Here is a 13,664-nt window from a genome sequence, read left to right as displayed (position 1 = left end):
AATAGTTCCTGGATGGAAAGAGATTTAACAAGGCTTCTTCTGTTCCCTAGAATTTAAGATTCTTTATAGTCAGGGAACTAAATTTTTTACCTTTCAAACAATACTTTTGGTGTATTTCTCTTTGTAACATACTGATTTTTAACAACTCTTAAGGGTAAAGGAGGGAGGTATGTGAAATAGTGATCATGTTAGAAGCATGTAAAGTAGGGTGTGAGAGACTGGATTTATTTTGCGGTTAGCCCAATGACGCGGACTGCTGATGAGTCTAAAAGAGACTTAAGGCGTGAATCAGTCACCACAGGAAATACTTGGTTGGTTAGAAAGGTTTTCAAATTCCCATGAATTCTTTTCAGGAAGCAAGTATTCACCTGATGCCTTCTTCATTATGAACTAGAAACATTTTCAAAACAGCCACTGTGTTCTTAGTTAACTGAAGATGGAAAAAAGAGAAACACATTTTTTAACACCTCCTGTGTACTCAAACGGATGTTTCAAGGTAGATTATTAACCTCAGTTTACAGATGAAGGAATTTGCTATGTAAAGTGAGCCGACCTGAGACCGTGCAACTTTGAGGGGTAGAATTCGCAAAGGACTCACGAACCTGAATGCTCCTGGCTGTAATACCTGTAGTCATTTTCCCCCGATGTTTATTCTAAAACTTTCAAACACACTGCAGACTTGGGGGAAAAAAGTGTACAGTTAACTCCCATACTAGTAATGTATTATCTTACTGTATATCTTTCCATCTATCTATCCTTTATCTGTTTTTTTATGCATTTCAAAGTAAACTACTGTAATCTTTTTTAACAGCTTTATTGAGATACGAAAATCAGTGGTTTTAGTATATCCACAGATACATGCAGCCACCACCATAATCAGTTTAGGACATTTTTATCAGTCTACAATCTCCTCTACCCTGCCCCAGCCCCTGGCAACCATTAATCTTTCTGCCTCTATAGCTTTGCCTATTTTGAATACTTCATGCATGCGGAATCATACAATTTTCAGTTTTCCTTACTGGCATCCTTCACTTAACATATTTTCAAGGCTCATCCATACTGTAGCGTGTGTCATTACTTCATTTCTTTCTCTTTCGCAATAACACTGCGTTGTATGAGTAGACCACACTTTATATATCCATTCATCACTTGATAGTGGGTTGTTTCCACTTGGGGCCATTATGAATAATACTTCTATTAATATTTGTATACGAATTTCGAGTGGAAGTTAGTCTTCATTTCTCTCTGGTGTACACCTGGAGTGAGATTTCTGGGGCACATGGTAACTATGTTTAACTCCAAACTTACTTTCCAGAGAACAGTTGCACCAGCTGTATACCAGGGTTCGAATTTCCCCACGTCCTCACCAACACTTGTTATCATCCTCTTTCCTACTCTAGGTCCATAATCTTTTTTATTACAGTCCTCCTGTTGACTCTGCCTTGACATAAAGCTTCAAAACCATCAGTCAGTGTGGTAGTGTCCAGGCCCCTTTGGAGCTGTGTGATTTGAATCCACTTTAGACCTGACTCATCCTTCTTACGAAGGGAATTCATCTGGCCTTCTTGAATGGTTAAGAACTTGTGCTTTAGAGTCAGACCTACCTGGATTCAAGATGAAGTCCTCGCTCCCCTACTTAATTTCTCTGCCCTGGGGCAAATTTCTGTATCTCTCTGAGCTCCAGATTCCTCATCTGTAAAGTAAAGGTATTACCTACTGTCTTCTTGGGGTTGTGGAAGTTAATTTATATAATCCATGCTAAATCGATTCAGCTAAGTCACTCAGTCTTGTCTGACTCTTCGAAACCCTGTGGACTGTAGGCTGACAGGCTCCTCTATCCGTGGTATTTCCCAGGCAAGAATACTGGAGTGGGTTGCCATGCCCTCCTCCAGGGGATCTTCCCGACCCAGGGATCGAACCCGTGTCCTGTGCAGCTCCTGTATTGCAGCGAATTCTTTACTGCTGAAGCCCCAGTTTACATCATAAGCGTTGGAGAAATGGTAGCTGCTGCTGCTCTTCCTTTTTAATCTGTTTTAATGGTATTTGTGAGCCAGGTTTAATGAAATGATTGTCTCTAACTTTCCTGGAAAGCCTGAAAGACCGTACAGTTTGTGGCTGAGAGACTGAGGTGATCCACACAGCAGAGATGTCACCTGAGTCTGCCGCCGTCAGCATGCAGGCTGGTTGCCACTACTGCCAGGCTCCCCGCCCTGCCACCCCACATCGGCCCTAGCTTAGGAGAGTCCTTTGCTGCCAGCCCAGCCCAGCCCTTCCCCTAAATCCCAAGGAGCTGACACAGTGGAACACCCCATTTTTAAAAAGCCTCTAGCCCCTGTGTGGTGAGGGGAGAGGATAACGAATCATCCAATGCTGACACCACCACACACGGTGGGTTTAATAGGACAGTCATACAAAGACAGTACGTTAACCTAATCTCGTGGCATTTGTTGAACTTAAAACATGGTGGATTTCGTGCAAAGATGGGCTCGATAAATGACAGAAATGGTATGGACCTAACAGAAGCAGAAGATATTAAGAAGAGGTGGCAAGAATACACAGAAGAAATGTACAAAAAAGATCTTCATGACCAAGATAATCACGATGGTGTGATCATTCACCTAGAGCCAGACATCCTAGAATGTGAAGTCAAGTGAGCCTTAGAAAGCATCACTACGAACAAAGCTAGTGGAGGTGATGGAATTCCAGTTGAGCTATTTCAAATCCTGAAAGATGATGTTGTGAAAGTGCTGCACTCAATATGCCAGCAAATTTGGAAAACTCAGCAGTGGCCACAGGACTGGAAAAGGTCAGTTTTCATTCCAATCCCAAAGAAAGGCAATGCCAAAGAATGCTCAAACTACCGCACAATTGCACTCATCTCACACACTAGTAAAGTAATGCTCAAAATTCTCCAAGCCAGGCTTCAGCAATACGTGAACCGTGTTCAACTTCCAGATGTTCAAGCTGGTTTTAGAAAAGGCAGAGGAACCAGAGATCAAATTGCCAACATCCGCTGGATCATGGAAAAAGCAAGAGAGTTCCAGAAAAACATCTATTTCTGCTTTATTGACTATGCCAAAGCCTTTGACTGTGTGGATCACAATAAACTGTGGAAAATTCTGAAAGAGATGGGAATACCAGACCACCTGACTTGCCTCTTGAGAAACCTATATGCAGGTCTGGAAGTAACAGTTAGAACTGGACATGGAACAACAGACTGGTTCCAAATAGGAAACGGAGTATGTCAAGGCTGTATATTATCACCCTGCTTATTTAACTGCTATGCAGAGTACATCATGAGAAACACTGGACTGGAAGAAGCACAAGCTGGAATCAGGATTCCCGGGAGAAATATCAATAACCTCAGATATGCAGATGACACCACCCTTATGGCAGAAAGTGAAGGGGAACTAAAAAGCCTCTTGATGAAAGTGAAAGAGGAGAGTGAAAAAGTTGGCTTAAAGCTCAACATTCAGAAAACGAAGATCATGGCATCTGGTCCCATCACTTCATGGGAAATAGATGGGGAAACAGTGGAAGCAGTGTCAGACTTTATTTTGGGGGGCTCCAAAATCGCTGCAGATGGTGACTGCAGCCATGAAATTAAAAGACGCTTACTCCTTGGAAGGAAAGTTATGACCAACCTAGATAGCATATTCAGAAGCAGAGACATTACTTTGCCGACTAAGGTCCGTCTAGTCAAGGCTATGGTTTTTCCAGTAGTCATGTATGGATGTGAGTGTTGGACTGTGAAGAAAGCTGAGCGCCGAAGAATCGATGCATTTGAACTGTGGTGTTGGAGAAGACTTTGGACTGCAAGGAGATCCAACCAGTCCTTTCTGAAGGAGATCAGCCCTGGGATTTCTTTGGAAGGACTGATGCTGAAGCTGAAACTCCAATGCTTTGGCCACCTCATACGAAGAGTTGACTCATTGGAAAAGACTCTGATGCTGGGAGGGATTGGGGGCAGGAGAAGAAGGGGACGACAGAGGATGAGATGGCTGGAAGGCATCATGGACTCAATGGACGTGAGTCTGAGTGAACTCTGGGAGTTGGTGATGGACACGGAGGCCTGGCATGCTGCGATTCATGGGGTCGCAGAGAGTCGGACACGACTGAGCGACTGAACTGAACTGACGGAAAATGTGGTGCAAAATCAGCTCCAGAGGTGGCACTGTTTCCAAGTGTGTGCCCAGGCCCACAGATGACGTAAAAAGGCAGAGTTTCAGAGAATCCGCCTGAGTCAGAGACAAAGTGGAAACCTTCCCGATCCGTTGTTCAGGTCACTCCGGTGACGGCTTCGATGGGCAAGAAAGCAGCACAGAGATTGTTATCAAGGACGCAGGAGAACTAAACAGGAGTCAGTAATGTAGCAAAGAGGGTCAGCTGGACCTTTATTTTTAATCTGTGTCTCATGGAGGAGGAGTGGGGTTTAGGATCTGATTATTCATTCCATAATTATTAGAAGGGAGAATGTTGCTGATGCCGCTGCCACATAAAGACGACCTCGAACAGAGAACTTCCATGGATTCCTTTCGAGTTTGTGTACCGCACATCTGGTTAAACACGAAAGGGACGGGTAGTTTAAATGTTTGCCTTTGTTCTGCCATTTCTGTTTTTTAAATACAAAGTTTGCTGAGACTTTCATGCCAGTGTTAGGTGTGTGCTTGTCTGAGAAGCACCCAGTCGTCGCATTTGTGGGGAGTTGGTTCTAGGAACCCACCCCACCCCCAGAAGTAGTGAAGTCTGCTGATGCTTCAGCCCCTTATGGAGCCCGTGCACACCCTCCCGTGTGGTGGAGCTCGCCTAGAGTACATTCAGGTCTGCATACAGTGTAGATGCTCTGTAGGTATCTGCTGGTGCCCAGTAAATGCACCTCTTAGGTTTCAGAACTTGATGGATTTTTTTTTTTTTTAATATTTTCCATCCGAACTCGGTAGAACCTGAAGTATGTAGATCCCCAACTGTGTATCCTCCTCTTGGGATGAGCCCTCCGTGTTTCTAGTCACCGTCAGCTGGAGCTGTGTGATTCCTCCCTGTCGGGGCTTCTCACTGTGTCGTCTTCAGCCTTTCCCCTACCGACTTAGCTCTTTCCTTTCTTTTTTTTTTTTGGTTCCTTGAATTCCACCCACAACCTGCCGGAAGCTTCACCAGTAGCAGGCAGCCCTGTGTTCCTCATGTCAGCCTCCCCCCTCAGCATCTGCTTTGGGTCCATGTACTGTCTATTTCAGGTTCCCCCTGCCTTCCCTGCCTCTTAAGGGCAGAATTTCTTTCTCCCCCAACTGTTCTGGCCAGTCTGTACATTTCTACCTCCCGCCCTTCACCCGTGTTCTTTGTCCAGTCTCTATGATCTCTTCCTTTTAAACGGTTCCAGTCCCACGGATCCGCGGTGCCCTGCCCAGGTCCCGTCTTCATGTAGAATGAACCTTTTCATGTGAGTCTGAAGTGCTAGAGGTACCAGATGAACAAAATATGCTCCCTGCTCCTGAGGAACCTTCTCTTTGTGCATTCCCCCACTTTTCTTCTCAGCTGCAGCCACACTGTCCCTCCTCTCTGTTCTAAAATCTGCCAAGTCAATTCTCATCTCAAGAGTTTTATACTTCCTTTAAGATAGTTCCTTCGGCTTTAAGATACTCTTCCCCTCACATCTTCATGTGGCTTGTTCATGCCATCACCCAGGTTTCAGCTCTCAGGGTTGGGAAAAGGTCTTCCCGAGCAGTCCAGGGCCGCCGGGCACGCTGCCGTATCCCCGTCCCGATCTCCGGCTCACTTACCCACCTGCAGTTGTCTTGGTTTTACTGCCTTCCACCACCACTGTAGGCTGTGAACTCCTGAGGGCAGGCGTTTGGTCTCTCTTACCGCAGCATTCCCAGAACCTTGAACAAACCAGGCACACAGCAGGTGCTCAGTAAACGTCTGTTGACCCTGTGCCGGGCACTGTGCTTGGCAGTAGGGACGGTGGGCTCTGAATGACGAACATCCAGGTGAGTGAGTGACCTGCCCCAGTCGGAATAAGCTCCTGGTGATTGCTGGAAGGTCAGTTTCCACTTGCCTGCTGTGTATCTTCTGATGAGACCGCTTAACGACCTCGGGTTTTTGCCTCTCCCATATGCCGCTGGGGGCAGAGTAAGAGCGGCCTCGTTTGTAATGGGTCTGCTCAAAGCAAACCAGGGCTGCTGGCCTTGCTGCAAATACCTTGTGTTGGGAAGAATGTGGAAGAGCCCTGTTGCTGCTGTGATGCGGTCTTGTGAGAAGCTGTCCGTCCCAGGGACCGAGAGCTGTGCCCACTGGCATGCCTGTCACCCAGGCCACTTGCCTGATTTCTCTGTGCGCTCGTTTTCTTCCTTTGCAGAACGGATTTGGGGGGTTGGATGTGAATAATAACCAACAGAAATACAGAGCACGTGAACCATGTCACTTCTCCCTCTCGTTAGATGTGAACGACTAGAAGAGCAGCTGAATGACCTGACAGAGCTCCACCAGAATGAGATCTTGAACTTGAAGCAGGAATTGGCCAGCATGGAAGAGAAAATTGCGTACCAGTCCTACGAACGGGCCCGGGACATCCAGGTCAGCACGGTGGGCCAGATGGAAAAGCAGAAGGCTGAGAAGGCAGAATGGTGGTTTCCAGGGGCTCGGGGCAGGGGCTGGGGGCTTGGGGCGGGTTACTGGTTAATGGGTCCAGAGTCTCAATTTCCTAAAATGAGAAGAGCGTGGAGGTAGGTGGCAGTGATTGTACAACAGCACAAACGTGTCATGCCACTGACCCCTGCGCTTAGAAGCGGTGCAGGTGGTAAATTTTACATCATATATGTGTTACCACAGTACAGAAGGGGAAAAAAAAGGAATGACACACCAACACCTGCCCCAGCCTGGGTCCAGCCCGAAAACATGGAGCTCAGTGCAAGAAGCCGGTCGCAGAGGCCGCACAGTGCCTGAGTCCATTTACGTGAAGCGTGCAGAGTAAGCAAGTCTACGGAGAAAGTGGATCTGTGGTTGCCAGAAACTGGAGGGAGAGGAACGGGAGTGATGGCTAAAGGGGAGGGAGTTATTCTGGGGATGATGGAAACATCCTGGAATTTAATAGGAGCGATGGTTACACGACATGGTGAACTTATAAATGCTTCTTAAGTGAACACTTTAAAAGGAGCAAATGGTAGATGTTATATTATGTGTGGTAGATTTTATAGTATGTATTTTTACCGTGCACACAAAAAAATGTTTAGGGTCAAAGACAGAGAGGGCAGAGTATTAGAAGAAGCTTAGACTGCCTGTAACACACCTGCTCTTCAAATGCGGTGCGTGTCTCAAAGTAAAAGTGTCAATCACTCAGTTGTGTGTGACTCTCTGCGCCCCCATGGACTGTGGCCCGCCAGCCTCCTCTGTCCATGGGATTTCCCAGGCAGGAATACTGGAGTGGGCAGCCATCCCGTCCTCCAGGGGATCTTCCCAACCCAGGGATCAAGCCCGGGTCTCCCGGATCACAGGCAGATTCTTTATCATCTGAGCCACCAGCATTTCTCAAGTCTACGCCATTTGGAGGTGGTGTGCTTGCTTGGCTTCTTGGGAAATGTTTCTTGGGCTCAGGATGGTCTCAGTAGATGGACGAGCACGGATGTAACGTCTGTGGTTACTGCTTCGGAAGATGCTCTGACAGGTCCCAGGGCCACCTGACCTGTCTTCTTCTGTGGCAGAAGCCTCACTGCCAGATCCACCTTATACAGCTACACTACCAGGCCATTTATGAGAATTAATAGCGGGCTACACAGTCCATGGAGTCACCCAAGAGTCGGACACAACTGACCAACTCAACAATAACAGCGGTAATGTGGAAGGCTAATGGCACTCTTGTTTAATCCATGGCAAAAGAGAATATTTTAACTTTTTCTCATCCCAGTTGGGAGATATTTCTAAAAACCCTGAGAAAACTCAAAGACTCACACCAGGACCTTCAGTGCTTTGTTCCTTGTGGTTTTCACTGCCTTTCTCTGGCAGCTCTGGTGGTTTCCTATGAAAGCATCCTGAAATAAACCAGTCTTGGTGCTGTAATACAGGAGACATGTATTACAGAAACCTCAAGGAATCAAGGGAATGTCTAGATCATTTGCCCAGATGCCCCCTTTTCCATGACCCAGAAGTCTGTTTACATTTTAGTTTTTTTCCCAGGGTCCTTCTGGAATGGGGTGTATCTGTTGTGTGTCCATTCTCTAGCTTAGCTTCAGTCTCAAGTTGCCTTGCTATCACCTCAGATCCCAGGAAACCAGCACCCACTGAAACCAAGGTCACATAATCCGGGCTCCTACCACTGCTGAACTTCGGAGGGACCACGGCTAAGGAAATAGGTCCTGTCCTCTTGAGTTTTATGGTCAATTTTATATGAACCCGTGGGTGCAGGTTATGAAAGGAAACGCTGGGTCAGGTGTTGGGCACAGTGTCTGTTCTCTTCACAGAGATCTTCTTAAGAAGACAGTGCAGGGAGCCCTTTTGCCTGATGTTGGGGAGTTACTTAGCTTGAAAAGCACCTGGTAATATGTCCAGAGGAGGTTCACTCCAGTGTTCCGTGAGAAAGGTGGAAATAACCCAGATCTCTCCAGTAGGGAGCTGGCTGAATAAACTGTGACCTAGGCAAGCTGTAAATGCTAGGTAGCCATTAAGAAGAACCAGGTGGGCCTCCATGCATTGAGGTGGAGTATCGCCAGGGCCCTCTGTCAAGTGAGAAACAGGTTGTGGACCAGTCCCGTGGTGTGATACTAGTTGCATGAAGGTAGAAAAATTTTAAATAATTCCATGCATTTCCCTAAGGACATCTGTATGTAGACTTAAACACGGGTAAAAGGGTGAACACCAGACTGGCAGAGTCACTCCAAGGGCAGGGACCGGGATTGAGGAAAATACCAAGGGAGCCTGTATGTCCTGTTACGGTGAGCAAGTGCGTGTGTCCTGTGCCACTCGAATTAGTAATTGTTACATGGGGGAAGAAAAGAGAGACGCAGTCGTGGGTTTGAGGTCTTGTCATTAGAATGTTCAAGACCAGATCTGACTGTGGCTGAATGCAGCGGAGCGCAGCAGAGGGGAATCAAGTTGCTTGAATGGTAATCAAAAAGTAAATATTAGTTGCTTGAATCGTGAGTTGTGCCGTGGCCCCTCACACTCAAGACTCGCGCACACTTCAGATCTCTGACGTAGCTCGGGATGCGTCTGGCCGCCCTGCGGGGCCTGCCAGCTGCTCCGGGCACCATGAGCGTCCCAAGGCTTACCTCTCCCCTGTCTGGCCCACAGGAGGCCCTGGAGGCGTGCCAGACCCGCATCTCCAAGATGGAGCTGCAGCAGCAGCAGCAGCAGGTGGTTCAGCTGGAGGGGCTGGAGAACGCCACTGCCCGGAACCTGCTGGGCAAGCTCATCAACATCCTCCTGGCGGTCATGGCGGTCCTTTTGGTCTTCGTGTCCACGGTCGCCAACTGCGTGGTCCCGCTCATGAAGACTCGCAGCAGGACGTTCAGCACGTTGCTCCTCGTGGTGTTCATCGCCTTTCTCTGGAAGCACTGGGACGCCCTCCTGGGCTACGTGCAGCGCTTCTTCTCCTCACCCAGATGATGCTGCCGGCGCCCGGAACGCAGTGCTCCCCTCCCCTCCGGCGAGTGCATGCGGCGAGGACGTAGACGGCCACTTCCCTCCTCTGGAGTTTTCTACAGCAACAAGAGTTGAGTGAATCTGTTTACATTTAGAATAATGTTTTTTTTCTTCTTCTTCTTCTTCCTCAAAAGACGCAATTGCAATAGTATTTTTTAGATTTTATCCAAGAAGTTTTTTGGGCAACAATCTTGGATCACTTTTATGTAGCATGATTTTCCTTGGGATGCAAATCTGAAAACAGTCCTTTTACATGAACCAACCCTCTGGAGCACACTGAAGGGCATTCTAAATTGTGGCTTGAAGGACTGCACTAAAACCCACTAAAAAGACGCGTGAACACCTGACTAGGGAAACCAGTTGAACCTAACACCCTGCCTTGTCTGGGCGCACCGCCTCTCCCCGTCCCAGACTAACTTTACTGTGAAGCCCTACCACATTCCATGTCTGAGTTTCTGCGCTCGGGGTGGATTTTCCTTGTCCATGGAAGAACACGTGGATCTCCCTGGCTTTCTCACCCAAGTTGGCCACTCACGCTAACCCTGGAAGTATGATCAGTTTGGAGCCTGGTCCCGTAACCTTTGCTAGGATACAAAAAAGGACATCACACCCCAAGGATCACTGCACAGTCCTACTACAGTATTTTGAAGTAGCCCTCTAACTGCTTAATTTTAAACAAATCCCATGGCCGCACTTTTAAGGTTTTTTTTAAAAAAAGATGTGTATGGTCACCAACTTAAAAAAACAAACAAACAAAAAAATCCGAACAGCATACTTGAAGAATGTAATACTCAAACTCTCAGTGCTTCCTTATGGTTTCTAATAGGATTTTTTATTATTGTTATTATTACTATTGGGTTTTTTTGGAAAGGGTTGGGAGGGTCTTTTTTTTTTCTTCCTCCTTTGAAATAAAGAAGTGCTGTTTTTAAATGAAGAGATGTGTGGATATTTAAGTGTGCTGCCCCTCTTGTCCTGAAACAGTTTGAGGAGAGAACTTGCTGTGAATGCCGCTCTCTGATGCCCTCGTCCTGAGACACAGCTTCAGCTCCCCCCTGGCTGCTGCTGCTGCTTTCTGATGTCCTGCCACTCCACACCTCCCCCAATGGGCTTGGCTTGGTTGGAGAGGAGAGGGGTGCTCAGGGAGAGGGGGGCTGTCTCCGCAAACCAGCGTGACAGGGTAGAGACGTTTCTGCCCCGAGACTTAGGTTCACCCAGTGACTTTGGGCTGGGGTTGTCTCTAGGAAAATCTGAGACTGCACTACGAGAGTCATAAATCATTCCTCGTGCTTTCTTAATTTATTTCTTAACACCCCCTAACTACCGAGACCAAAGTGACATGAAATCTTGTGTCTGTATTTTGGCCCCAGCCCGCCTTCATTTCACAGCTTTATTCTGTCTGCCTGAGAGAATCAACTGAGGATGATTCTCCCTAGAGAGCAGGAAAGGAAACGTCAGGTTAGAAGGACCCAAGTTTGGGGTGTAACATGTCGTCAGCCTCCTCTTCATCAAGACAGACGTATTAGCTGTGCTCCTTGGAGCTTTATATAGAGAGTTTAGAAAGACAGGCTGAGCCTCTATCCCTGTCTTATCACCAGTTCTACCATCTTGGTGGAACTTGGACTTTTCGAGCCTGTCTTGAAAGCGTGGTCAGGCTTTTCATGTTCATAGTATTGAATCACAGATGCTGGTCCCTCTTGGCCTCTGTCCTGTGCAGCCAGGCAGTGAGCAAGGGGCAGACGTCCTCTGCCCTGGAAAGAGATGCACAGCACGCTCTGCCCATCCTCCCTGTGCTGGGGGACGCTTCCAGCCCCAGATTAGCCTCGCCTGTCCATGCGAGACGACGGCTTGCATGCCAGCTCCGGCCTTCCGTGGCCTTCTCAGAGTCAGCGTGCGGTTTCCGTCATCATCTCGACATTCTAACTCAGGTACCCCAGTCTTCACCCCATCCTCCAGCCCCAGATGGTGACGGCATACCCGTCAGCTCTGCGGGCCTCTCAGAATCACCGCCCAGTACAAGGACCATGGGGCTGAATTTTCTTTTAAAATAATTGGAACCAGTTTACGTCCTGGCCCAAGACAAATTGTTCCCAAGCCCATGTATCTAAGAATGTTGGGACTTCCCCAGCAGTCTAGCGATTAAGATTCCGCGCTTCCAGTGAAGGGGGCATGGGTTCAATCCCTGGTCGGGGAACTAAGATCCCTCATGCTGTGCAGCACGGCCAAATGATGAAAATACAAATGATAAAGTGTTAACTCTGTCTAAATATATTGCAGTGACTTTAGGTAGAAGTGTCAGGACACCACGACCTGGTCAGACCAGCACAGTGTCTCCTAACTGTCTGCTTCAGGTTAACCTCTCAGAGAGGGGAAGAGCGCCCCATGAAGTTATTGGAAACAACTCTAGCCACAATCCTCCAGTTTTTCTAAGAACTTTTGAGTCCCCTGAACTGTGGAGAGACTACAACGTTTGGAGGGCACCGGAATTCACTAGCTAGATGGATTAAAATTATTCCTTTTTTTTTTTTTGGCTTTGGGACAGTTTCTATCAAAGGAAGGTTTACACCTCCGGAAGCTCCCTGAGCTCCCAGCCAAACATGCCCCCACTGACTGTCCATCCTCTTCATCTGTCCCAGGAAGGACCTCCTCCAGGCCAGGTCAGGCCCAGTAATGGCTTTCTAGCTGTCCTGTCCCTTGATTATTCCCCAGGCCCAGCAGTTGTCTGCACCTAATGCTGTTTGTAACCATGCATCCGTTTTCTCGCCTGCCCATCCCTGTTGCCTCTGAGTTTCTTTGCATTGTGGCTGTCCCTGAGTTATCTGTTCAGAGTTCTGCTGTAACCTCGCTCTCATGGTTTAACAGTTCTGTGGGTGGAAACGTCTCCTCGCTTTAACGCTTCTTCTCTTCTAAAGACTGCGTGCATTCCCTGTGAAATGAAGCATTCCTGGATGAATGGTTAGTGCTGTGTGTGAGGCTGATGGCAGCCTGGATGACTGTTCAGGTTGTAGAGTCTCACTAACATTTTACCTTTTACATGATCGTTGAACGGCACTTCTGTCTGCTCCAATCTCAGTTCTTTGGAAAGATACTCAGTGCACCCTAGCAAAGAAGGCTTTCTATTCCACCCGCTCCTGAAGAAGCAAAAGTAAGGTTACATTTTATACTTCACTGACTGGGTGGGGTCTTCCCTATCCCCTGAGCCGGTTCCACTCAATTAAGGTAAAAATTTGCTTCCAGGAAAAACTGGGATCAAGCCTTCCTTGCTAGCCACGTCTTGATAACGAGCATAATGTTCACGTGGTCTTTGCGGCATTTGGTTTTGTTTTCTGATTTCCTGTTCCTCAGAGGTACAGTTGGATGAAATGCTGAATTCCAAGTGAGTTCCAGCAAGGAGCTGCCTTTCAGCTTCGGAAAATATGCATCCCAAACAAAGCCAAATATGATTAAAAAAAAAAAACAAACCAACACAGGTCGGATTACGGTTCCCGCCCCCACGTGCAGCTGGGGATTTTGAATGTGGCTCTAAGAGTTACCATTGCTGTCTGTGTGCTGTGTATGCTGGGTGATGCCCTCAGTAGGAGTGATTACTAGACTGTAAGCGTGTTTTATCAAAGTGTGTAAGAGTAAAAACTCACTTGCACGAATTGAAAAGTACAGAAATGACACTTGTGAACGTGTGAACATTACCACTGTAGTTGATAGATCTTAAGCTGCTAATTGTTGAGAGAGAATTACATTTATGTTGTGTCTGGTTGCTGCCAGTTCTCAGCAGCACTTTTACTGTACATACGAATTTGAAATAAAGACCTCAGCTATTAACGAGGTGGTTGGATTCGGGTTTGTTTTGCTCTTCGTTTTTGCATATTCAGTTCCAGTGACAAGTTGGTCAGTCTGAAAACTTTCCACTAGTTTGTGCATTAGAAACTCTGTGTGTGAGTGTGTGTGTGTGTGTGTGTGAGAGAGAGAGAGAGAGTGTGTGTGAGTGTGTTTAGCCAGTATCTCAAGACCATAACTGATAAACTTGCAGCTGGGTAGCT

At 47.2% G+C, this 13,664-nt stretch overlaps 1 protein-coding gene across 11 annotated transcripts in view; it reads left to right on the top strand.

Annotated features, from left to right (window-relative positions):
* Positions 1 to 13,449, top strand: part of TMCC1 (transmembrane and coiled-coil domain family 1) — a 156,483-nt gene extending 143,034 nt beyond the window's left edge. For all 11 annotated transcript variants that reach the window (XM_052640928.1, XM_052640922.1, XM_052640935.1 and 8 more), the window contains 2 exons: positions 6,435 to 6,570; positions 9,280 to 13,449. In XM_052640928.1, the coding sequence (XP_052496888.1) occupies positions 6,435 to 6,570; positions 9,280 to 9,594 (451 nt within the window). In that variant the 3' untranslated portion in view covers positions 9,595 to 13,449. The remainder of the gene's footprint in view (positions 1 to 6,434; positions 6,571 to 9,279) is intronic.
* The last annotated feature ends 215 nt before the right edge of the window (positions 13,450 to 13,664 follow it).

The sequence above is a fragment of the Budorcas taxicolor genome, chromosome 1 (assembly GCF_023091745.1).
Source record: "Budorcas taxicolor isolate Tak-1 chromosome 1, Takin1.1, whole genome shotgun sequence".
Taxonomy (NCBI): Eukaryota; Metazoa; Chordata; class Mammalia; order Artiodactyla; family Bovidae; genus Budorcas; species Budorcas taxicolor.
This window is presented reverse-complemented; position numbering and strand designations above follow the sequence as displayed.